This window comes from Euprymna scolopes, chromosome 43 (assembly GCF_053919585.1).
Source record: "Euprymna scolopes isolate OS-2025 chromosome 43, ASM5391958v1, whole genome shotgun sequence".
Classification (NCBI taxonomy): Eukaryota; Metazoa; Mollusca; class Cephalopoda; order Sepiida; family Sepiolidae; genus Euprymna; species Euprymna scolopes.
Window position 1 is genome coordinate 49,052,252 of NC_136524.1, and position 27,433 is coordinate 49,079,684.

The 27,433-nt window shown below is 33.4% G+C and overlaps 1 protein-coding gene across 1 annotated transcript in view; it reads left to right on the forward strand.

Moving 5' to 3' along the window:
• The window catches only part of LOC145268333 (E3 ubiquitin-protein ligase Bre1-like), a 64,483-nt gene extending 37,985 nt beyond the window's left edge, over nucleotides 1-26,498 (forward strand). Inside the window, exons 10-19 of the mRNA XM_080123825.1 lie at nucleotides 144-279; nucleotides 1,655-1,776; nucleotides 2,550-2,764; nucleotides 6,249-6,333; nucleotides 7,335-7,517; nucleotides 10,962-11,090; nucleotides 12,765-12,937; nucleotides 15,581-15,758; nucleotides 18,807-18,908; nucleotides 26,184-26,498. Coding sequence (XP_079979951.1) covers nucleotides 144-279; nucleotides 1,655-1,776; nucleotides 2,550-2,764; nucleotides 6,249-6,333; nucleotides 7,335-7,517; nucleotides 10,962-11,090; nucleotides 12,765-12,937; nucleotides 15,581-15,758; nucleotides 18,807-18,908; nucleotides 26,184-26,360 — 1,500 coding nt within the window. The 3' untranslated portion in view covers nucleotides 26,361-26,498. The remainder of the gene's footprint in view (nucleotides 1-143; nucleotides 280-1,654; nucleotides 1,777-2,549; nucleotides 2,765-6,248; nucleotides 6,334-7,334; nucleotides 7,518-10,961; nucleotides 11,091-12,764; nucleotides 12,938-15,580; nucleotides 15,759-18,806; nucleotides 18,909-26,183) is intronic.
• The last annotated feature ends 935 nt before the right edge of the window (nucleotides 26,499-27,433 follow it).

Genomic DNA, 27,433 nt, shown 5'->3' on the forward strand with positions numbered 1-27,433 from the left:
ACTCTCCTAGAGTGAATGCCACTGGTATACTAATGGGTTGAGAAATAGAGGTGGAAGGTTCCCATATTGAGATATTCATTTCAATTTCAGATATATTTTTGCTATTGTTCACTTACATCCCTGTATTTTATTTTATTTTTCAGAGTGATGAATTAACATGTCAAAAGAAGTTGCGTACAGAATTAATACAACTGGAAGATACATTAGCTCAAGTGCGAAAAGAATACGAGATGTTAAGGATTGAATTTGAACAAACATTGGCTGCAAATGAACAAACTGGTACGTCTTTATATTTCCACATCCATATAAAGGCACAAAAATTTTATTACGTACAGAGATGTTAGGTTTAAAAAATAAAAAAAAGACAAAAAAATTAGCTAAATCCGTCAAGTACTTTTTTGTAAACAAGGAAAAAAATACATTTTAATAGTAAAATGCCTCGTCTGTCAGTTTCTGCTTACATTAAGGTCAATGGCCAAGGGACATAATTCAAACTTTAATTCACACATGCTCATCATAATAATATTGGCTAGAAATTGTTTATGGATCAAATTTTATTTTATTTTAAATTAATAACTAAATATTAGATGTATTTGCATAAATTTTGGTGCACAGTTTGTTTTTTTTAAACCTAACAGATATGTACACAGTTTTTTGTGCAATTATGATTTTTTTTAATATTGGGATAAAACTAGATAAGCACCCTCACTTTTAAATTTGAAGTCACTGGGAAGTGATCGAGAGGAAGGCTAATGCATTCTGCACAATAATCTCTGTGAAACTATTCTTCGACTGGACCAGATCTGTATTAATGTCAAGTGGAGATAAAAATCACCTCAGGACGAAGAATATCTGTATTAATGGATGCAGGTCTACAGGTTTCTCTGGAATGGATGAGATTATGCTGGAAAAACAAAGGGGGGGGGACAAAATTCTTGGCATATATTTAGAAACGTATTAAGCTTGGAAGAATTATGTTTTCAAATATGAAACTTAATATTTTGCCAAGTATATTTGGATGTGGATCCATTGAATTTGTTGAGAAATATTTTACTTTGATGATGTTATTGGAGCACAGAGTGGAGCAGGTTCTAGTGTGATTACAAGAGTTTTGACTTGAATGGAGTAAGTTGCAGAGAGCATTGTCATTACTAACTAGCAGAGAGTTATCACTGTAGACTAAAGAAAAAGGACAGGCATGTGTACATGGTATGATACATGAAAGTGAAACCTGACCAGTGAGGGTTGAGGACATGTGTTGCATGGAGAGAAATGATATGAGAATGGTACAATGAGCCTTAAAAAGAGGTTCAGTTCTGATCTCGGAGGAAAATTAAATCTGAAATAGTCTAGAGGGATGTGTTCAGAATGGGAGACTTCATATGATATTGCCATGTTGAAAGACTTGGGTCGTTAGATGTAGAATAGTTAAGATAGAATGTTCAGTTTACAGGGAATGGTCAAGATTAAGATAGGAAGAAGTGATGGAAATGGATCTAAAAGAAAGAAAGATAAAGATCTCGTCAGAGATAGGTTAGTCTGGAAGTCAAATTCATAAAGCTGTCCAACAAATATGGGCATGTAAAATGGGTGTTAAATCGAATATGATGATGCATGTTAAAAAACCATTACATCTTTGTGTAATTTTTAACAGGCCCAATTCACAGGGAAATGCGTCATTTGATACAGAGCTTGCAAAACCACAACCAACAATTGAAAGGTGAAGCAGCAAGGTACAAGAGACGACTCAAAGAAGCAAATAATGAATTAAATAAGGTAAGAATCTTTATAATAGTGAACTTTTTTCTTTTTTTAACACTGACAATCTTCCAAAGCTCATTACTGAGTGTAAAATGTTTTTTTGTTTTTTTTTTTGTTTTTTTCAAGCTCTTTTTTAGTTTAAATAAAATGAGCAAAGTTAAATTATTTAAACAATAAAAGGTTTAATAGAACATTTTTTTTTTTTACGAAAGCTGTTTAAAAAAAAAAATGAAGAAATTTGAATGTTTATACTTTCAAGTGTCAACATAAAATTCAGTTCATATTTAGAATTACGCATACATAAAAAAAAAATACAGAACAAATCTTTATGATGTATGTACTTGTCACTAAACAAAAGTATTATATTCCAAAAATCATGTGGGCTTGGCTAATATACAAAAATATTTAGTTGTTAAAGGTCAACTAACAATGAATTTGTCTGTAGAGCCCTACATCAGAAGACTATCATTTTGGATGGATTTGTTTGGTTTTTTTTTTTTTTTGTTTTATACATGGGGGTCACTGCTTATCAAGGCCCAGGAGCCACTCGGGGATAAGGGTTATTGTGTGTACACTAATCAGTGGGATAGTATCGTAATAATTAGTATTGGAGATTTGATAAGTGTCATTACTTAAGGGGGCGGTTCATCAGGAATTTGTTTGTGTTGGACTTGAAGACATCCAAGTTGAATTCAGTGGGGAACTAAGACCTTTCTTCATTTCGCTATGTGTCCAGTTCTTTTTTTGGTTTTTATCTTTTTTTTTTTTTTTTTTCTCATCTTTCACAGCTTAAATCCGATGGTGTTAGTCAAGACACAAACAAAGAAGAATCTTCTGCGGCTGTATCATCAGCTAATGTTTCTGAGACTGTATACATTGCACCGAAACAAGAGTGCGAACCAATTATTGTGAAAAAGATGGAGGAAGACGACAAAGATGTGGACAGTAGGGATAAAGGCAGGTCTGAATCGGACATTATTAAAGATCTACGGGCACAGCTAAAGTGAGTATCTTCTTTTTGCATAAATGCTTTATCCCTTGGTATGTTACTGTCGTTTGCTGAGGAGGGTGCTTTAGTTTGTTTGTGTGATGGGGGCCATCTCCAGAATGGCTGTTATGTTCTGAGCATGGCAACCAGCAAAAAAATGATAGACACATCCCCTTTAGATTAAGCGGTTCTGGTTACATGTTGATGGATCTTCTCTGAGTTTTCTGTCGGTGTCATTACTGGCAAGACCGCTGTGCTGGAATTGAACGCTCGTCTAAAATAAGTGGCAAAGACATTTTCTTTTCTAAAAATAAAAATTCTTTTATTTCAGCAGTTGAAGAAACATTTTTACCAACTCGAAACATTGCGCTAGGTAAAATGCATCCACGGTGGCAACTTTTTTTTATGTCTGTCGCGGATGGAGTCCAATCTTCAACTGAATTGCTTTTCTTCCCTCCTCGAGTGAAAGGAAAAGAGTGATAGAAAGAGAGAGCAAGAGTAATAGAGACTGAGTTGTGTGATAGCAGGATTCTAGTTCTCTCCCATTGTAAGAACTTAGACACCAGAAAATCAGAAAGTTGGCTTCAGAAGTCAACATCCCAGATGAGGGGCACTCTGACCTGCAAAAAGTACCTGAGCAGTCCTGTTGGCATTCTCTGGTAAGGGCGCCTCAGGCGGTTTAGCAATAAACTATCCCCTTCTCAAAGAGAGAAGGCAAGGCTTGGGAGACTGGACTTCCTAGAACTGCATAGAACTACACTTCTATTGCAAAATCAATAGACGTGATCTTAACAGGAATGGTCTAATCTCTTGATCTTTGTGGCCGAGGATAAAAATCCTTAGTGCACACGAGAGATAGATAAATATTAAAAACAAAGAGATTGAAATGCTATTTTGTTTTTAACGTTTGTATAAAATCAATGACAAAGAATAGAATTTCTTTTATTTCTAACAATTGAAGAAGCATTTTTACCAACTCAAAACATTGAACTCATTAAAATGTGTGCCAACGACAGCTAAATTACAATTCTTCCTTCAAACAAGTGAGTGATATGCATACACATGAACGAGAAACGAAGTAGTACTCGTTTATTACATTTTCACGGTCTGCGTGCCAGCTAACTTGATTTGACCTGTTCACCTGTGTACTCTGATTGGGCTGAGATTTTATAAACATCTGTCAATCTCAAGTTTAGATGTGTGCTGACATTTCAAGATGAAAACAGCACCTGTGTCTCATCCCTAGGACAAAGAAATACGGGTAGAAGGCTTTTAAATATTGGGGAGCTCAAGAGTTCCCTCAAAAGGGCTCTTTATCATCATGCCCCATTAGAATATGTCAAAAGTATAATTTTAAAATATTCCATCTTCATTTGGATACCTTTTCTAGCTGGGGAGTATGGTATCATGAAAATTAGCATATACTACATATACTGCACTGCCACTCCCCCCCCCTTCTTAAAGGAAGAAGTAATGCCTGGGAAGGTAGTATTATCACAAACCTATACCACACTACGTTTCCATTCATACTTGTACCAAAGGGGATTTAATGCCTATGAGGATGGTATCATAGCAGAATACATACTACACCACCACTTCCCCAAAGAGGAGATAAGGCCTGAGAGGATGATCTTGTGACAACAGAACAGATATTATGCCACACCCCCTTTCCCACTGAATTGATGCATTAAAAAATGGTACGTTAGTTTGAAAAAGTATAGTAAACTGAATTACGTATTAAATTTAGAACAATAGTAAAATATTAATAGAAGTAATCTAGTATAGTTTCGACTTCAGAACGATACCAAATCTCTGTTATTAATAGATATTAGCTGAAGTATGTCCATGCTCATTGTGAGAGGTTATAATTCATAATCTTAAAATATTGATTTGGAGTTGGGTCAGTTCTGCTCACTTACTCTGAACTGGCCTCTTTCAAGAGAGGAAGTTTCTTGAGAATATAAAATTCATAAGCGGTCCCCAGTTATGTGGACACCTATCAAGTTTTTTGCAGCTTTTGTAGGGTGTCAACAGCCTCCTACTACATACATAAAGTGCCTGGTATTCCCAAATATTCCCTCATCTGGTACTAACCGTGCTCAGCATTGCTTAACTTGGGCCATCTAACAAGAAAGTGTCGACATGATTATGCCACATATAGGTCTGCTCGCTTACTTGCTATTGATACTAATAACTACCTGTTCAGTATCCAAGCTGTTGATGAATAAATTAGAACTCCAACCAGGTAGCTTGTCTGATTTGATGAATAGTGGAACACTCATCAACACTGTAAACAAACTTTTGGCTAAAAACAAAGTGTAGTATCTATTCTGATGCTTCACTTAATCTATTCTGTCTTCCGTCGTTGAAGAAATTCTTTTAGACCAGGGCAGTTTTATTTTTGCTCCAATCTAGAGTGCTTCTGTTGGAGGAGCTTAATTGTCCTCATTTTAAATACTAACCTTGTGTCTAACTTTGCCCTCGTGGGGATGCAAGTAAATAGAAATATTAAAAAGCAAAAGCTGTGAAAAAGTCCCATGGAAGCCAATAGCTATGCATACAGATTGCAGGATAGAAATTGAACCATGAGTTTATTTTTGGTAATCTTGTATCCCCTACTTCCCTCTCACATTTTACCTTTCAATGCTCACATTCTATGAGCAATGTTTCTGATAAAGGGGGAAGAATTGCAGTTTTTTGGGTTTGCTATTGTCTTCAGTAGGTGATTTTCAATCCCCTTATAGTATTCTTCATCATTCAACCGTCAATCTCATTAACTATTATCCTAATATATTTTTTAGCTTTACTTAAGTAAAAAAAAAAAAAAAAAAATATCCCTTACATTTTTTTGTGTGTGAAAAATGTGTAATGTTGTTGTTGTTGTTTTTTTGTTTTTTTTCTTTGTGTGTGGTGAGGTTGCTTAGTTAGAATGAAAGGAGTTTTGATTGGCAGTAATTTTTTTTTTTTTTTTTTTTTTTTTCACCCTAGACATGACATATTGCCACTTGAAACGTAAAGGGACTATTATTTGGCACCATGTCTAACAAGGGACTGTGGGAAGTTGAGTAGTGAGATGTCGGTTTACATTACATTTAAACTTCCACAGATTTGTACAAACAGGAAACAGAATTCCAAAGTCAGGCAGTCCAAGGGAAGAATCGATTAGAATAGAAAGCTTTCTAGCATTTAGGTATTTCAACCTAGGGAGTGGGATTTTGCTGCTTATTATGTTGGTCAGGAGTATGCATGTTGAAGAGGGGTACAAGTGCTATGAGTTCAGAGCGCATTTTATTAAAATACTTGTAAAACAGACACAGATGTGGCGAAGGGACAGAAGTTGGAGCTTGGCCAACAATGTGAGACCTATTAGATTTGCGACTGTTTTTGTTGTTGTTTTTTTGTCCCTGTCTAAGAGTGACAGATTATCTCTAATCTCTACCGTAATCTTATGAACCCCTTGTTCAAGTTATGCCTAACTTATCTCTATTATTATTTTTAGGAAAAATCAAGACAGTCAGAAAGATATAAAATTGCTGCTCGACATGTATAAGAGCTGGTCCAAAGAAAACAGAGACAAAGTTCAGGTGATTTTTCTTTTTTCTCTTTATTTTTTTTTAAACTTATTTACTCGCATTGCTAAATAATTGAATATAAAATTTATATTTTTTGTGTTTTGTTCAATTTTCAAATATTTTGATGGTTCCAAAACTAATGACACCCATTAATTTTAATGGTAGCCCTTTTATTTTTCAACATTAATATTGAATTAGGTTCAGAAATCTTCTTCTATAATATAAAGGGCAAAATGTGTGTGTGTGTGTGTCGCAAAAACTTCCAGCAGACGCGTCGAAACGTGACAAAATTGGTATCGTTTCAAAGAGTGATGTCTCAGACGACAAATATCGAAAAATTGGCCAAAAAGATTAATTATTTCACCGTCAACTGGACTGTTATCTGCAAGGAGGGGTCTGTTTTTTTCGCCAACATTTTTGCAAGTCATTCAAGCCTTGCATGAACAACGTCGCATAAAACCGGTTATCTTAAAAGCCCGTGATGTCACAATCGCGGTGGATGCATCAATAAGACCGTTTGCTTTTTTCACCTCCTTTGCCTCTTGCGCCTTACAGGTTCAAGCCTGTCTACTAACCCTAATTTTTTTTTTTTAGCTTTTCTCATTTCTCTACAAAGGGAGGGCTCTGGAGGTATCTTTTAGTTTTATTTGACAAAAATAGATAACTACACCAAAAATTATGGGGGGGGGGGGAATGATTGGATAGAATTTTAATAAAAAATAAAAATCAGTTATCTCGTAATTTCCCGATCCACCATTTATAAAAGCAAAATTTTTTAAAGCAGAGTGAGATAATGATGAATCAGTAAAATGCGGGCACCAACTTTTATCTTTCAGTAAAATTCTACTCTATAATTTTTTTGGTGGTGATGCTTATTTTTGCATGATACGCAAATATATCAAAGAGTTTTTTTTACTTGTAATATTGTACAAGCACCCTTTATTTTTTTTCTTTCCGACAATGACATCAATGTTTTTTTTTTTTTGTTTTTTTTTTCTTTTTTTGTTTTTCAGTTGATGTCTGCAGAAAAGAAAGCGCGCCAGGAAGTGGAAGATCTTAAGTTTCATATCCGCAAAATGCAAGAGGCTGAACGCAAAGAAAAGCGGAAATTAGCCGATGAAGATGCGATACGGAAAATTAAAAAATTAGAAGAAACGATAACGGAATTGCAGAAAAACTTAGCAGCTCAAAAGCAGGTAAATAACAAAGCAAGAACACGTTTTCTCTTCATTCAATCTACGCATTTAGAGAGAAAAATATAACATAAATGCTCTCTCATTGCAATGCATTTTTGGTTCTGGCACTAAAGTTTTTTCTTTTTTTTTTTTCTCATAATTAACCCTCGACACTTTTAAAACAAAAATACAGAAAATACAAACAGATATTTTTTGATGTACATTCTAGTTACAGAATGAAGATTTCATATTTCAAAAATCACATAAATTGATTAAGTAGGTTTTTAAATTAAGGAAAAATTTTAGTATTTTTAGCAATTAATAATTTTTAGCAGCCATTTATCAAGATCAAAGTATAATGGATACAATTTACTCAATTGCTAAAAATCATATAAAAATTATGCGCCTCTAGAGAATTGGGACAATAATTTCAGAAATCATAAAACTGAATTTTTTTCTTTTTTTTTTTTTTTCTTTTTTTCCTTACACCAAATTTTAGTTGCAGTCTATCATAACACTCAATTTGAAACTGACAAATGCACCTAAGCAAAGTCTTGTATTTGGTCTGGAATTACGTTTTCTCTTTCACGTTCTCGGGCAGTGAATAGAAATATTTCTAGTCTGGAGTAATTTTTGATCTTGTCCTAATCCAGTACCGTTTTTGGCACTTCTACACTATTAGGATGAAATTTCAGAAATTAGAATACTAAATTTCACTTGAAAACAATGGTCTCTACGTATTCTTCATATTTTTAAGATGATTATATCCAAAAATTATGAAAATCGCTAAGGTAGAAAATTATTTATTAAAGAAAATAAAAAAACAGAATTTGATGAAAACAATCGTAAAACACAGGATAGTTCAAAAAGGAGGTAATTTTCCGTTCAAATTAAACAAAGATGGCCACAATTTTTCACCTGCTAACACGATTAAAGTTGTTTTGTTTAATAATTCAGTAATATTCAGGTAATTTCGACGGCATAATTTGGAAGCTGACATTGTAACTTATTAGATTTGACAAAAAAAATCAGTTGCAACTTTTTTTTTTATCTGAAAACTCCATTTATCGACTACAAAATCTCATTCCAATAATGTAGAAGCACCAAAAATAATTTTCTTGATTTAAACTACTTGTTCAATTTATGTGATTTTTTTTTTTTTTTTTTAATATATCTTTCTTTCTGTTATGTGTACATATATCATAAAGATTTCTTTTTTTTCTTTTTTTTAAGTGAAAATTCCAAATTTGTTTAGGAAGTGTTTGGCTATTTTTAAAAATTTTTATTTAAACTGTAGATTCACAAGAAAAAGAAACTTTATTAATAGAGTAGAAAATAGAAATTCGATTTTTAGATTTAGAGATTTTTTGTTTTCTCTTAATATGTAAGCTAGGGATCTTAGTGTAATGGAGCTTTTATAGGTAACAAAAAGGAAGGTGGATTTTAGTAGTATAGATATGTAGAGTACTAAATTAGCAATACTATATGTATACGTAAATTAGTAATATATGTAAATTAGTAATAATATATGTATACGTAAATTAGTAATAATATATGTATGTATAAATTAGTAATAATATATGTATGTATAAATTAGTAATAATATATGTAAATTAGTAATAATATATGTATGTATAAATTAGTAATAATATATGTAAATTAGTAATAATATATGTAAATTAGTAATAATATATGTAAATTAGTAATAATATATGTAAATTAGTAATAATATATGTAAATTAGTAATATATGTATGTATAAATTAGTAATAATATATGTATTCGTAAATTAGTAATAATATATGTATACGTAAATTAGTAATAATATATGTATACGTAAATTAGTAATAATATATGTAAATTAGTAATAATATATGTAAATTAGTAATAATATATGTATACGTAAATTAGTAATAATATATGTAAATTAGTAATAATATATGTATGTATAAATTAGTAATAATATATGTAAATTAGTAATATATGTATTGTTTTTATTAAAAGGGAAATACTCCATTAAAAAAGGCTTTTACCCCAAATTTAAATGATATTCAGATAAGTATTTGCATAGAAATGAGACAGCGACTGAGGATGTCAGGGAACGAAAGTTGAATTCTGCGAGATAATCTAGTGAAGGACGTCCTCTTCTTGTCCTTACAGCCATTTTCTTTACAGAAGAGAAGTTAGTAGTCTTTCTCTACTCTCTTATTATTTCTTTATAATCAGCTAATGTACTTCCTAAATTTCATTTTTGTACAAGCAGACGGGGGTTGAAGTGAAACGCCTTGGCAAAATTTAAAAAGACTGTCCGCTATGTCACCCCGGTCCATTATCCTTATCACTCACTCTTCCGTCACTAGGAGACTCGTAAGACAGAATTGTTTTGGCATAAAATCATGCTGGGTGGTTGAAATTACTGAAGTTGACGTGAGATAAGTTATTATTGTCCGTTTTAGTAACATCTCCATGATTTTGCAGGTTACAGAGGTGAGGCTCATGTGGCCTTTAGTTGATTGGATCTTTTTTTTTTTTTTTTTTTTTTTTAAGATTTGGTGCATCGTAGCCATTCTCCAATCATCAGAAACAGCCTCTGTATATAGCTAGGGTCATGTTGAATAGTCTTGAAAAAGAGACGGCTAGTTCGGATGTAACAGATGGATATTATCTGCTCCATGACCTTTGTTCACAGTTTAGACTAACAGTAATTTCGCAATCTCGTCAGGGCCACAAACAACAGATGTCATTGATTGGACTACCAGGTCCAGATTCGGTGATATAAAAATAAAATAATTGAAATCAAAATAATAAAATTTCAAGCATCATAAAAAAAACGTATTCAATACATATTTTTAAAATAGTCGATTTTGATTCCCCCACCTTTCCGCCACAAGAATCCTCGCAAATGACTATCGAAAAAGATTGTGTTGTTTTTATCTGTATAATTTTGTTAATTTTTATTGTATATTTTTCAATGTCATTTTCTTATATTTTATTTCAATAAATCACTTCACAATAGAATACTGAAGAACACTAAAAGTGAAGAAACTGATTTGCCTTGTTGCCGCTTCCGGTAGTGTTATGCTAGAAGTTAGGAAGTACATTAGCTGACTATAACTTATTATTTTCGTGCTAAGTGCTCGATTGAGCTTGAATCTAAGGTTTTCCTGTACCCTGTAAGACCTGCACAACAAGCCACCATCACTTTCAATAATTTTTCCCTCTGTGTACCTAAACTAAAAGTTTCAACAAGCAGATTTTCTTTCTTAGAACAACTAACCCATCTGTGGAATACAATACTGAGGAAGTGCTGTTCTAATCATGCTGTCTCCTGCTTTGACAGACTACAAAACTGTACTTGTTTGATTTTTTTTTTTTTTTTTTTTTTTTTAATAATTACATTGAATTCTAAATAAGAGCCAAAAGTTTTGATTTTTTTTTTTAATTTTTTTTTTTATCCCCTATCCAGCGAGAAGAAGCCCTTTTAAGTGAAATGGATGTCACAGGTCAAGCATTTGAAGATATGCAGGAACAAAATATGAGATTATTACAACAACTGAAAGAAAAAGATGATGCCAATTTTAAATTAATGTCAGAGGTTAGTATTTGTTTTCCGCTATGTTTTACAATAGACATCAGAACGAAAGAGTGGTCAAAAACAAATGTATAACAAATAAATGTTACCAAAGGCAAGATAAGTTGCTCTTATACGTACCTAGATAAGTTTTTGGTGTTTTGATTTTTCAAAGTGTGTTTTAAGTTTGAAACACAAGTAGTGCGGAGCACTTAAGTTATAACAGCAGCAAAATGGCAGACGTGGACCTCTCGCCTTTGGAGTTCTGAGAATTGCTCAAAATTTAAAAATAAAATGCAATACTAGTAGAAATTCACCCAATAAATATCACCATGGTATTTTTGGGATTAATTTCTACCAGTATTATTATGCAATATAGAGGGTTACTATTTTAGAGAACTTTTTATATACTCCCTAGATCATAATATCTACGATTTGCGAACGGATGTCGTGTCTGCATTTATTTTGATCGATTTTTATAAAACTCACGTTATTCCGTCCTTTTGCGTGTTTGTTGGTCTTTTTTCGTATAAATAAAGCGAAACTAATCAATGCAAAGCCGTCGGGGGCCTTTCATGCCAGGACATCTTGAAAGCAATTAGCTTTGATCAGTGTTGGGAAAACCCTTCGTATCAGACAATTGCTATTCATTTGAACGTTCCCCTTTTTCAGGAGAGCTTGGTTTCTCCAACATCATGGGGAAACAAATAAATGAAACAGCTGTAATTGAACTGAATTGTCACCCTAGAATTTTAAAACAATATGGCGACTCCTGGCCTCCTCCTCGCTTCCTCATAAAATTTGATTTTCTTAGTTAAAAGAAAAAAACTACTTAATAAATTTACATGACTTTTGAATATGACATCTTCGTTCTGTAATGAGAATGTACATCATAACGATTTTTCTGTAATTTTTTTTTTTAAATTAAATGTAATCTACTATTATATAAAAGGAACTTTGTCTGTGTGTGAGTTTGTTCCCTATGGGCTTCTAAACAGCTGGGCCAATTTTTTAAATTTCATACAAATGTGCTTTATGTACCTGGCAGTGTTCTTAGATAGGTTTTGTATCAGAATGTTTGTGTAAAGTATTGATAATCAAAATAATCCGATTAAAGAAGGAACAGGTGATTTTGATTAAGGTTAACACCTTATACAGTCTAACATTACAAGTGCATTTAAGAAGTTTTATTATCACACAAGCAGAATGGCCCAACATATAAAATTAACAATGGGTTATTTGATATGACAGGAGTGCGTTTGAAATGAATCTTTCTATTTAGAGCACAATTGAAACTTGATACTTGATTTTTGCATTTTAAACTTTGATTCAAGCCGTTATAAAAAAATTATTTTATAAAATCAACAGTAGATTCTCTACAGTGCAATGTATTGTGGATTAAATCAGTGCAGGTAAACACATAAAGCTTCCTCCTGGTGCATCACGGTGGTTACCCAATTAGAGCAGGTAATCAGTAGATTTGATTGAAAAATGGACGATTTCATAGATTTCAATGACAATAAAAATATATGATTGTGAACCATTCGGTGATCATCATTTAATCCTGGGCAACATCGAGTCTCCATGCTAGTTCTGAATAAGCACCAGAAAATCTTTATTTTGTTTGCATTTTTAAATGCTTTTAATTTTGGCAAACAAATTTAAAAGGGATTTATTTTTTTTTATTGTCTTCCTCAGCGGATTAAATCTAATCAAATCCATAAACTTTTGCGAGAAGAGAAGGAAAGTTCTGCGGATCAAGTGAGTACTCTTCGCAGCCAAGTTGAGGCTCAAAATCAAGTTGTTCGAAAACTCGAAGAAAAAGAACGCATATTACAAAATAATTTAGCTACGGTCGAGAAAGAACTCAGGTAAGTTTACTTACAATAGAAATCTTTTCTTTTTTGAACCCGTTATCTCCTTTTTTATCTAAGAGAAAAACTGTCCTACAAGAAACAATCATGTTGTCCGTTATTTGTTCCCATGAAACAAATCTTAGTGGCTTTATTTGACCACCTCCGCATGTAGATCTTGTTTTGCCATCCTGGATTTTATCTTCATCTAGTCTGCCTGAAGATGAATTTATGACCTACAAACAGCCTTTTGGTTGCGATTAAAATGTAGTAACTGTTCAACACTTCATCTTGGTGAAAGAGAAATCCTCATAGACTAAAACAATTTTAATTTTTTTTTTTTTTTTTTCTGTCCCAATCCAGAATGTTCCTCCTTTTTGAAGAGCTTGATTTTCCCCACATTTCCTCTACAGTGCAGAATGTTTTGAATGCTAATTTTTTTAATAGTTTAACTGACTTGTGTTAAGTGTTGACTTTTAAGCTGACTTTGAAAATGTGAGGTGGCATGATGTAGCCCTCTCTTGAAACCACACCAAAGACTATAACCGTGGCCGGAAACTTCGTTGGGTGGTGCCCTTAAGTGTTGAACCGTTTGGATTTGGATTTTGAGGGTGCTGGCAATGGTCCTGTTGTCATAACTTGGATCGGTAGAAAGCATGAATTGTAGAGCGGTGCATCTCTGATCTCGCTCGTTGAACATTGTCACTTTCAGACATGATAGAAGGCTCCTATCACTCTTGGGATTTGTACACAACTCGCCAACTGGTTGATGGTCTGCAGCAAAAACGGAAACCAGTTTTCATCAAACGGAAATGGAATCTTCGTCTTTTATTTGGCAACAATTTTATCGTTCCACCCTGTATTATTCTTTTGTCGCATACAGATTTTCTTTTTACTCCAGTGAATTAGCTCACATTTAATTGCGTCACTTTAAAAGATTAGTGTAGATTTGCAAAACACAATGGCTCTTCTATGTCTCATTGACGGTGGTGCCAGATATTGCTTTCATCATCATTGCAATTGCTAGCTAGATATTTTTATCCTCGGACCTAAAATCAACAAAGATTAGAGTATTCTTGTAATGATCTGGTCCTTGTTCATTGTGGTGGGACGCCAATTCTGAGCAGTTTTAGTAGGTCCACTCTCCCAGGCTTAGCCATCTCTTCTGAGAAGGGGTTAGTTTATTGCTAGTTGCCTGAGGCACTTTTAGCAGGGAATGCAGATGGGGCTGTCCAGGTACATTTTGCAGGTTAGAGTGTCTCTCTTTGGGGACACTGACTTCTCAATCCCACTTTCTCACCCTGGTGTCTAAGTTTTTGCAGTGGAAGAGAACTAAATACTGTCTCGCTCTAAGAAACTACTTCATTCATTTCTTTACATCTTCACTGTTTGCCCTTATACAGGTTGGTTGGAGAAAGACTGTCTTATATGGTAACCTGTAAGTTTGGTTTGTGTTTTGCCAACAGTTTTAACTTTTTCTTATTTTTTTACTCTTTTTTTCACCCCAAACAAGGCATATTGCCTTTTGGAACGTAAGGAGCTACTATTTGGGATTATATCTTACAAACAACCAAAGCAATTTCTACTCTCTGAGTGGAATCTAAAAAAAAAAAAAGAGTTTACTTGGTCAGTGTATTTCACCTCTGGTGACTGACCTTTTAGTTTGACCGAAGTACCATCTGAATATCTATGACTATGAGGATGTGAATTACTATGAAAATCACTTCAGACGAAGTTTGGAGCCATTTCATGTAAGGAGCCAATGTAGATGAAATATTATTGTAAAGACAACCTCCAATACCCAAATCGACACACAATGCTGGATCATCTCCCATAATCAAATGCTTTTAAAGAGGAGACTTTGTTGATTCAGCCGCACTGTGCGCCACAACACAGGTGAGTTCATTCACAAAGCAATCGCTCCAGAATCACTTCAAGATTGGTAAAAGATGCTTTGGTGGCCAACTGAAGATGTTACACACCATCAAAACCAACGTCAAGCCTACTTCTTTTATGGTGTCCGCCATGATCTCAGTACTGACTGCCAATAACTATCATGGCTGTTATGGAACGTCATAATGATCTGTGTTTATTTGGGGCGCTATGTGTCCTATGGCAGGCACCAGCTTGACCTGTCCTGAGTGAATGTTGCCAAATCAAATAGGAGGAAAACAGTCAGCAGGAAGAGCGTTCCACAAGCATGCATGTCTTATAAAAAAAACTGCTGAAATATGAGGTATCAAAACAATGAATTGATGGAGACGACTAGACCAATGAATCAAATGAGCTGGAACAAAGGAAGCAGGAAATAAATCAGATGATTCTAACCATTCCTATCTATCTTTGTATCTATTATTATATTATTATTATTATTATAACTAGAACAATCACTTTTACATTTTTGACTATTATTTAGGGGTCTATTCTTATGGTAGGACATTGATTGGTTTATGACATTCCAAAATCGTGATTCATTTGGAACCAAAACTAATGACTCTATACTATCGAATGAAAAATAAATCTGTCCACAGCCACATCATATTTATCGTCTGCTATATATTGGAACAAAATCCAAACTTATTTTCTCTTAGTAAACCTTGCAATTTCCACAGTTACCATCAATGTTATTTTATTTTTGTTTTAACGTTCAATCTATTCTAGCCTGCGTCAACAAGCAATGGAAATGCATAAACGAAAGGCTGTGGAGAGTGCGCAGGCAGCTGCAGATCTAAAACTGCGTCTAGATAAATACCAGTCGCAATTGAAAGAAGCTCAAGTAGCTGTTGCTGAAAAAACAGCTGCGTTGGAGAAAGAATCTTTTAAATTTAAAAGAATGCAGGTTAGTAAAACTTATTTTAATGAAAAATTGTTTCTTGGGGAAACATGTTCATGCGTTATAATAATGTTGCCATCTTTTGTTTCCGTTCTAACTTAGCAACACTGCATTACTTGTATTTCAAACTTAATAAATGCTTTAAAATAAGTTAAAACTCTAAAGACATATTTGTATTATTTGGCTTCTTCGGACTACTGTTCTCATCTTGAGAGTGATTTCCACAATGTTTCTGTCAATGTCACCATCAACCTTCTTCAGCTGTATCTTGTTGAACTCAGGAATTCGGATGGAATTTTGAAACCCTTTATTTACTTCACAGCAGTAGCATGCTCTCATTTCGTCAGCTATGACTGGATAGAGGTCTAAATTTTTGAGTTTGATAGAAACATTTCAACGTTCAAAAGATACACCTGAAGAAGGTCTGGGGTTACATCAACCGAAACATTGTGAAAATGATACTCAAGATGAGAATAGTAGTCCGAAGAATCCAAATCATACGAATTATCAATCCTCATTTCAAAAATTCAGAAAGATAATACCAAAAACTTATCCAGTTATGTAGAAGAGTAATTTATTTTGCCTTTGGTAATGTTTATTTTTATATATTTGTTTCTTTGGCTATTTTTTCGTTCTGTTGTCTATTGTAAAACATTATGGAGGAAAATAAACATGTATAAGGATGCATTTACACGTTCGTTGCACAGTGATACTACACTTTGATCTTGGCCAATCCTTGTAACAAAGGAAGTTTTCCTCCAAACAAAGTCATAATGCAGATGAATGATTTTAATTTCTAAAAAATAAATATTAAAGTATCTGTTTTGAAAAGAACCCATTTCGCTGAAGTATTTTAAAATGGGAGTTATCCCTGTTTTTTATATAAAGTAATTCTTGTAAAAATAAAATTTTTTTTGTAAATAATTAAATAAAAGCAAATTATCCAATTTTCCAGAAGGGACTAAGTCCCCTGAAGGATTATTTACAATTTTTCATGAACAAACAATTAATTCCTATTTCAGTCGCATAAATTCTTCAGAGTTAAAAATAAAACATATTAGAGTCGGATTATTTTGTGTCCTTTCTTTTTCCCCACTATGAAATGTTTGCCTTTTCATCTAAGCAGCAGCAGTCCTTTTCTTCTCTCTAACCAACAATAAAATCACATGTGAACATCCAAAAGTAAGACTGCTGTCAAAACACAAAATCCAGCTTTTATGCTGTCACCTTGGACTCCTAACAGCGCCAAAATTTGCATAATTGTATTCTTGTATCAGAAGTGTACCAGGTTAGCATGCCAGTGCTTCCTTACGGTGGACACATGCCAACCATGGGTGCTTATTTCTATTCCTCTCTACACTGTTACCATTGTCATGTTTTGAATAATAGCGCCTTCAACCCTTACTCTTTGCCAGAATGTTAAAGTAAATATTTCTACTTATATATAAAAGGCATTTCATGTGTATGTGAGTTCATTCCCTATGTACACCAAAACAGATGGGCCAATTTTTTTTTTTTTTTTAATTTCACACAAATGTATTTTGTGTCTGAAAGTGTCCTTAGATAGGTCTTGTATCGGAATAAGTATCAAAGATTCTTTTTAAATCTGATTAAAGAAAGGACAATCCGATTTTGACCAAACTTAACACTCTTATACAGCCTAACACCACAAGTGAATATATATGCTTGAGGAAAAGCATATTAAGCATGCAGTATTGAAATGTGCTCTTGGAAAGCAGAATGAATCCACAGTTCCTGCCGACTTTCAGCAAAAACTGAAATACACAATCTGTAGCAGATTTCTTCTGATTTTGTAAACCACATGAAGTCACACAATGTTAGACAAGACCATACAAATTTTATGAGGATGTGCTGCCACCCAGACCATCCAAGGATTGTTGTAATATCTGAGGATTGGTCTAAATCTGCAAGTGATTTTACAAGTTACTCAAAAGTGCAAAATGGCATGAGAATACTTTTCTCTACAAGTAAATCCTAAACAAATAGTAAAAAATAACATAGTATTCGCAGCCCAACTAAGATCTTCTCAGTATGGCTAATTAACACTGGCTTTTACAAGGAATGGTACATCTCCAATTGATGTTACCTCAAGTAGCAGCACTTAGATAGATACTCCACCAGACTAGATTTCAGTAAGATCAAGAGACCACAAGAAACATATACAATAACATATTTAAATGATCAATTGTGGAGATGAAAATTATGTTCCAAAACTTCTTTACTAACTCAACGTTTGAGATGTAAAGGAGAACATTAATGGAATATTTGAATATCGATGTGTCTCGTATAGAGATTATCTGTTTGACCCTAGGAAAGGGACCTACTGATTTCTGAGAACTTCAATTAAAAGACTAAGAGAAGTCCTAGCCACAAGCATCACCAAATATTGTCAAGTGCTTCTGCTACATTTGTGAACGATTATGTAAGAGTGAAGCTGGGTTGAAGAGATGGCAAGCTTCTGCCAAGAAGTGGCGATCATTTTATTTTTATATAATATATATATATATATATATATATATATATATATATATATTAAGTAATGTGATTCAATTTTAAATTATTTATCGATCACATTACTTAATATTGAATTAGCTCTAGGACATTTAACTATCGAGCTTATTATATATCTAAATTACGAGCACTTTCTATTTCCTGTATTTTAATTAAACTAGTAATTTCACTGTTACATTAAAATACACTCAGCTCTTTAGACTATTGTTCTAATCTCCTTTAAATTATATATATATATATATATATATGAATGGAAATGTATTAAAAGGAATACGAAAAATATAAAAGCTTATAACTTTTCTTTATTTGTTTTCAATTGGTGACGTGCAGGAATACAAAATAACATGAAAAAAAATTTTTTTAACTTTTTTTACATGTACATAATTTTCGACCAATCCTTCAGTCTTCATCGGTGTATATATACAGCCAGGCCTATATATATATATATATATATATATATATAATTTTATTAAAAAATGAATAAATTTTATGTGTTTTTTTTTTTTTTTTTCATCCATACAGGAAGAAATTGCTAGTTTAAGAAGAAAATTAGAACGTTCTAAAAAGATAGAAATGGCAGGCGCAGCTGACGAAGTTCTCATGGAGGAAATAAAGGAGTACAAGGTAAGAATTTTTTTCTTTTGCTTTTTATATTTGTTATATCTGTTCTGTAGCCTGGGTGACTGTTAGGGTACCAGAGATGACCTTTCAACCAGCTTTCTCCAGCTCTTACGATTTTTTTGCACTCCTGATCATGTTACTCAATGCCAGCCCTGTCTACTCTGATATTATTCTCCTACCTTTGTCTCGCATCCTTCTTACTCCCTGTACAGTTCTTTATAAGAAGTGTTTTGAGAGAACTGATGAATATTCAACATGGGTATAGTACTTCATTTTTTATGTAGTTATTCTGAAAAAAAAAAAAAACTGACTTCATAACATATTACTTCAGTTCTCAAACATTTTCATGGATGATTTGAATGGCTTTTACACTCTCGTCTTGGGGAGGCTCTATGTTTTGACAAGCTTCTGGATTTGACCTTTACTCCTGATCTGAAATGGAACACGTATATCAAGTCTGTTGCCAAGGTTGCTGGAAAGATGGTGGGATCCTTCTACCGCTCCAGAAGATATCTCACTACTGATGCAATTCTCTATCTATATAAAAGCCAAATACGTCCAAGGATGGAATACTGTTGCCATATCTGGGCAGGAGCTGCTAAAAACAGCCTATCCTGCCTTGACAGAGTACAAAATAGACTTCGTGGCTTAGTGAGGGATGCCCTTTTCTCTACCAACTACCACAACAAAGAACGGAACTCCCATCTTTGTTTTTATTTTTCTTCCCCCACTACAAAAAATAGGCAAACCAAGTAAGTGCTAGAAGGTGGTGGCAAGGGTCAATGAATTGAAAAGACCAGAACTCAACACTCTATCTGAGCAAATGTATTTTTGGGGACATATTGAACAGAAAATATAGTGCTTGAGAACTCCTTACCAAAAGAGTATATCCTCCACGTAGCCCCGACATGGTCATGGCGAATGGGTTTCCCCCTTACTATGCCCCAATTTTGGAATGCGAGGTGGGTAGGGAGCGTGGTTGATGAAAAATAAATCCCAAAATCCATGGCTGATAAAAACAAAAGCATCCCCCTCAAAACCCTTAAAAGAAACCATTCCTCCGACTCTGACCTCTCAAGCTCAGATAAAGAACAAAAATTCAAAACTAGAAAAACCGTTCCAACTATAGACGAAGGAAACTTCTCACGATTCTTGGTTATTGAATTAATCGAAAATAAAAAAATTGGAAATTTATCACCTTTCCTAATAGAAAAGACATTATCCACAAAAAGTAAACCAAAAATGATCAAAAAAACAAGATGCAAATCCACTAGTTGAAATAACCAATCTTAGAGATGCTCAATCTCTACTCAAAATGAAGAACTTCCATGAGTACAAGTGCAAAGTCTTTCCCCATAAAACACTAAACACTTTGAAAGGAGTAATTCAAAGTTATAAACTATCGCTAGCAATTGAAGAAGAAATAAAAACCGAATTAGAAAAACAAGGAATAATCATCCGCATAAACATAAAAAGAAACAATAAAATAATAACCACCAACACCTACATATTAACGTTTAACAAACCAACAATACCTAAACCAATAAAAACCAATAAATGTAAAAGTGGACCAATATATCCCAGCTCCATTAAGATGTTTCCATTGCCAAAAATATGGACATCATAAAGAAGCCTGTAAAGGAATAAAAAATATGCGGAAAATGTAGCAACAAAGAACCTGACCACACTGAAGAAAAATGCATAAATGAGGTGAAATGCGCTAACTGCAAAGAAGATCACTCGGTCTTCTCTAAAACATAAAAAAGAGAAATTATAGAAGTAAAGTACAAGAAAAACACAACCTTTCCAGAAGCCAGAAAAATAGTTGAGACGTACATGAAAAACAACACATATGCTGAGACAACAAAAAAGACAACTAAACCATACCAACATAATGAAATACATGATCAATATAGGGAGCTGATAAACAAACTGATTACATTAAATATTAAAGAATGGCCAGAATTTCAAAATAGCCTCAAAGAAAAATACTCAAATCTGGGAAACAAAATAGAAATAACAAATCCAAACAAAGAAAATAATATTCCATCCACAACAGAACCATTAAAAAAATTATCACAGAAACCAAGAAAACAACCACCAGAAATTAATAAAAACATAAGCAATGATAAAACAGCAAATAAAGAACGTTCCAGAAAAGAAAACCAAACAATAGACACTGAAAATAGATTCCAAATTCTAGAAAAAATGGAAACCGAAAACACCCTAGATAAAAAAAAGAAACCAAACACAAGTAATCAAGAGGGAAAAAATGAACAAGAAGCCAAAACAGCAACATCTCAAGCAAGATCCAGATCGACGTCCAGATCCAAACAAAAAAAAAAACAAAAAAAAAACAGCAAAACACTTCACCAAAGACACAAACTCCGACAAAAGATAAACCCTCTACTTCTAAAGAGATGGAAATAGAGGAAAACTAAACAATTTCAAATAAGAAACGTGAAGAAAAGTAGAAAATAAACTTTAACTCCAAAAACCAAGAGCCTTACAAATGAAATCTTCTCCCTCAATGAACTAGAAACCGCCATAGAAAAATCCCATAACTCAGCTGTAGGACCAGATGAAGTGCACTACAGCTTCCTTAAAGAAATTCCGCCCGAATCATTAAAGCTCCTCAAAATTTATAATAAAATATGGGAAACAAAAGATTTCCCAACTTCATGGAAAAATGCAACAATAATACCGAATTGGGAAAAGATACATCAAACCCAGAAAACTACAGACTAATAGCTCTCACAAGCTGCCTATGCAAAACGTTCGAAAGAATGATTAACTACCGTCTTATATGGTATCTAGATGACAAAAAAATAATTTCTAAAATCCAGTGTGGATACCAAAAAAATGGAGGATGTATAGACCACATCACTAACCTCGAAAATTATATCGGAGAAGCTTTTATCAATAAGGAACACGTACCATCTGTTTTTTTTTGATCTTGAGAAAGCATATGAAACTACCTGGAAACACAGTATCATAAAAGATCTCCACAACATTGGACTAAGAGGCAGATTACTGAATTCATAAAAAACTTCCTAACAGACAGATCTTTCCAAGTTCGCATAGACTGGACTTTATCAGACCCACAAAATCAAGAAGTGGCCCAAGGCAGCATATTATCAACAACTATCTTTAACATAAAAATCAATAACATTATAAAAGAACTCTCTCCTGATATACATAGCTCCTTATATGTAGATGACTGCTCAATCAGCTACAGATCTAAATACATTCACACTATTGAAAGAAAACTACAACATAACAAATAAAATTAATAAATGGGCAACTATAAATGGTTTCAAATTCTCCAAAACTAAAACAAAATGCATCCATTTCTGTAACCAACGCAAACTCCACTCTCACCCAACCTTACAGATTGAAGGTGAAAAAATTCCATTCGGAAACGAACACAAGCACCTGGGAATCATTTGTGACAAAAAACTAAATTTCATTCCACACATCAATCACATCAAAACCAAATGTAATAAAGCATTACAACTCCTACGAGCCATCGCCTATACAGATTGGGGAGCTGACAAGAACATACTACTCAAACTATATAGAGCATTAATTAGATCAAAAATAGATTATGGTAGCTTCATATATCAATCCACCAGAAAGTCATATCTAAAAACCTTCAACACAATATGCCACTCCGGACTAAGACTAGCACTAGGAGCATTTCCAACCTTCCCTGTAGAAAACCTGTATGCAGAAGCACATGAAACTCCTCCAATGCTCAGAAATCAAAACCTTGGTCTAAAATACTACACAAAACTTACAGCCAACCCCACAAACCCAGCACACAATAGCACTTTAAATCCAAACCGTAAACACCTTTTCGACCAAAAAGAAAATGCAATCAAAACCTTTGGACTTAGAATAAAATTGATTTCCAAAGAAGCAAATCTACCCATAACCAAAATTCACAAGACTGTCCTACTCAAAACCCCTCCCTGAAAATCGTATCCACTAACATCGATCTAAGTTTAAGTAAATATGAAAAGAAACATACTCATCCAATAACTTATGATAATCTCGATAAAATCAAAGAAAAGTATCCAGACCATACACACATTTATACAGATGAGTCTAAACAAAATAACGCAACAACCAGTGCAGCAATACTCAATAAATCAATCAAAAAACAATCAAATCTCCCAAAAGAAACCTCAGTCTTCAGTGCTGAAATACATGCTTTAATCCTAGCTCTCAAACTTGCCTCCAATAACAAAAAAAAAAATAAATTTATAATCCTTTCAGACTCCCAATCTACTCTAAAAGCGATTAAAAATAAAAAGATGGACAACCCCCTAATCGCAAAATTACTCCAAAAATTAACTGAACTAAACAGTAAAAAAAATAAATTATTTTCTGCTGGATACCGAACCATTCCGGTATTAACGGTAATGAATTAGCAGATTCAGCAGCAAAAAACGCCTTAAATCTCCCAATCGATGCAAATTTTAAAATTCCATACATAGATTTAAAAAGACGTATCAACGCATATACAACAAAGAAATGGCAAACCTACTGGAATGAACACCCTAACAACAAACTTCAAAAAATCATGCCAAAAATCAAAAAACAAGAACAAAATACGAAACTAAACAGAAAAGAAGTCAAACTAACAAGAATAAAAATAGGCCATACCCACTTAACCCACTCATATCTCCTAAAAAAAGAAAGCCAACCCATCTGTATACCTTGTCACTCACAATCAAACACATTAATTGAATATACTGATTTTGTAACAGTAAGAAATCGGTTCTACAAAGAAAACAATATTAAAGAGTTATTTGATAAAAACAATCCCCACATCATACTCTCATATCTTAAAAAAATTGGCCTTTATAAAAAAATTTAAAAAGAACCCTTTATACAATGATCCTGTATATGACCTAAAACTATATCCGATGGTGAGGCCCCAGCTTGCGGCCTTGGGGAGTGTGGAGCCACCCTTTAATTGCCATTGCTCCCAGGTCTACTCTGACCCGGAGTGGTAGTACCTGTTAGGGTCCCAACTATGGGTTAAATAGAATCCGACTTAAAAAAAACAAATATACTCCATTAAAAAATCGTTCCTCAAAATCACTAGATTCTGCATTAAATAACCTGAAAAAGGTTGATATGCCGTAAAACAAAAACAACCAACTTATCCTCGAGTGACCTCCAGATCTTGATAAGTGGTCACACCATTATAATGAAAAAATAAAAAAAAAGGTTATATCGTTCCACTGGCAGCATTTGGTTATTTGTTTACCATCGAAATAAGTATAAAAAGCAAGAGATTCCATTGTTAAGAGTTCAGCGTGCTTTTCCAAGTCAATTCATCATTGATTCGTCCTCAAAGAACATATAACAGTAACCTAAACAGTTTCAAGAGAGTGCATGCCTGTGTAAAGGAATACGTTCAGGACAATCAAAAATTTTGGAGGAAGCTTGTTTCGATATGCTTTAAGATTAAAGATTCACTGCAAGCAGATTTGCATCATTTTATTATTTTTTTAACATAATGTAGCACTGCTCAATTTGCTTCCGATAGTTCAACCATTTCGATTTTTAAATTAAAAAGTACAAAACGATGGATTTTAGACCGTTTAAAGTTGATTCCAAGTGCATTGGAAGATTCTAGGGATCAAGTGGTTCAATTGAACTACCAACCAAGAAATCATAGATCGCATTAATCACCAAATGGTATCATCAGTAATTTTCAAATGACATCTAGGCTGGCTCAGACGTATACTAAGTTTGGCCCCAGAGAGAATTATCAACCAAGTGCTCCAATGAACCCCCTGATGGGGAAAAAAAAGAGGACCAAAATTGAACTGGAAGCAGACAATCAAAAGGGATTTGATTGCAATGGAATAAAAATAGAGGAATGCTGTAGATACGACTTCAGATCAAAAACAATGATATACATTGAGTGCTTCATGTGTTGCAAGATGCAAGAGTTTCTTCGTCTAAGTGATGGATTGGTCAAGGGAGTAAGCTCTTTGTCCTTGTCTTTAGTTATTCCCAGATCTCCCCATGTTTGTGTAGGTATACTACCTACAAAACCTTAACATAAAAAAAACAAAAAAACACGGGATAATACGTAACAGATATGTAATGTAAATGCACGGATGTCTAAAATCACAAGAAAGGTTGACCAGCCTAAGAAAACTTTGAAGCAAGTGATTAGTTAATACCACACAGCACGCAATCTGGGGAACAGTTGAACTGCGAGAATTAGAGAGTGAGCTTTCGTAATATCAGTAAATGTTTGACCCCTGAACAAGTGGAAGCGTGCTGGGCCCATAACCTCTAGAAGTGTAAGCCATTTTAAGTTTCAGAACAGTTTCAGATGGTTCGCTGTTACACACAAGTCCTGGGAGGTGACTTGTTTGTAGTAGACAGTTCCACAGAACAAAATATTCTTACCGTGTCGAAACCCGGGGAAAGAACATGTGAAATTGCTCCAGAAAAGGTTTAATATTTATGTATTATGGTTGGTAGCAGAACGTGAATTAATTTGATTCGTCAGTTCTTAGCCGCATCGTTTATAAATAGAATCGTCCGACTGTGTGGGATCATACCCCATTATACACCCAAAATATTGCAACAAGAGACATTAAATAAATAGAAAAATAATTAAGATAAGACATTCAAGTAGTTAATTTAGAGGATAAAGAATTTATATTAGTTATACCTTTTGTACTGAGACCCTCCTTTTTCTTTTTTTGGGGGGAGTGGGTGGTAATTGTATTTTATTTTATATCGATGTCTCTCATATTTATTTGAAGGGTTCGGATGCAAAACTCAAACAATATTTTCAAAATTACAATGCTATCACTAGAGAAAGTGTTTTATTTCAATACTCGACCACATTTCAAAATTATGTTGTACGTAATGATACCAGCATTATTTCTTTTATGCTTTTAGTCAAAGTCTGCATTCTTTAAGTCTTTAGATTTTTTTTTTTTTTGCCATTTTATTTCTTAGTGTCTCAATTTAACAAGTTGAATTTATCCTCTTTTGACTTCAAACTTTTCATTTCTTTATAAAGATATAGTTTGTCTATTTATCTTTGCTTTATTGACGTTTTTTTTTTTTTTGTTTTTTTGTTTATATCGTGTTTGTGTTGGCTGTTTCTGTTTTCGTTGTTTTTTTGTTTATATTTTTTTTGTGTGTATATTGTTTTTTATATTGTTTCCTCTGTTTATTAATTTATTTATGTTCATTTACACTTATTTTTTTATTTATTTTTTTTTTTTTCAGGAACAATTGACCTGTCCATCTTGTAAAGTAAAAAGAAAAGACGCAGTACTTACAAAATGTTTCCATGTTTTCTGCTTAGAATGTCTTAAGACTCGCTACGAAACACGTCAACGTAAATGTCCCAAATGCAACGCTGGTTTCGGTGCAAATGACTACCATCGATTATATTTAACATAAGAAAGAATTCGTTCGCTGCCACCACTGTCTACCATTATCCCTGCCGTCGCCACATTTTTTTTTTTTTGTTTGTTTTTTTTTTTTTTTTTAATTATTATTTTTTTTTTATCCTAACCTCACTAAAAGACTTATGCCAAATCATGTGTCATTTCATATTCTTTATGCTTCTATGTTCTTTTGTTGTTTCTTAGGTTTAAAAAAAAAAAAAAAAAAAAAAAACATTGAAATTTTAATGCGCCTTTTTTTTTTATTATTTTTTTTTTTTTAAGAGGAGTCAATTTTCATTTTCTGTGCTTTTGGTTTTTAAATATTTATTATGTAATGCTGTTAACATTTTCCCCTTTTTTGTTTCCTACATTTCTGTTTTAAGTTTGCATTTTTCATTTACCTAAATTTCACATCAATCATGATGAGCACAGAACTTGGAAAAAAATTAATTAAAAATTAATTAAAAATATTTCATGTGAGTAAAATTGTCACTTCTTCCAACTGACATCTATCATTCATCAAATAATAAAACCACTCCTTGGCATTTTGGCTAGGAGTAAAGTGTAGTATCTGTTGTGATACTGAACTTAATTTTTGTGTTATCGGTCAATGGAAAAATCCAGAATGTCCCATTTTTGGAGGTAGCTAGATTTCCCCTACATTAATACAAACAATAATCTTATGTCTAACTTTGGCCTCATGGGAAGACAAATAAATAGGGACTTTCATTAGAGCATCACCAAAATATGATTGATGTGTGTGTTAATAATGGTTAGATATTTCCATTTAAATAATTTCTGGGATTTAAAAGAAAATTACATTTAAAAAAAAATAGGGCAATTTATTCTTTTGTGAAATAATTAGACTTATGTAGAGAACTTCACCACATGCTTGAAAACAAAATTCCGCCACTTATCACAGTCGTTTCCTGTAAGAAGTGGCATGCTAGTCTCATCCCTTTTCTGGTCAAACTATCTCTTTGCTGATCGTCCTCTTTATCTTTCTTTAATGAAACTGTCTTTATGATTCATGATTCGAGTTTGTTTGCTGAGAAACATGTCCAAACCATGTCAATCTTTTTTTTC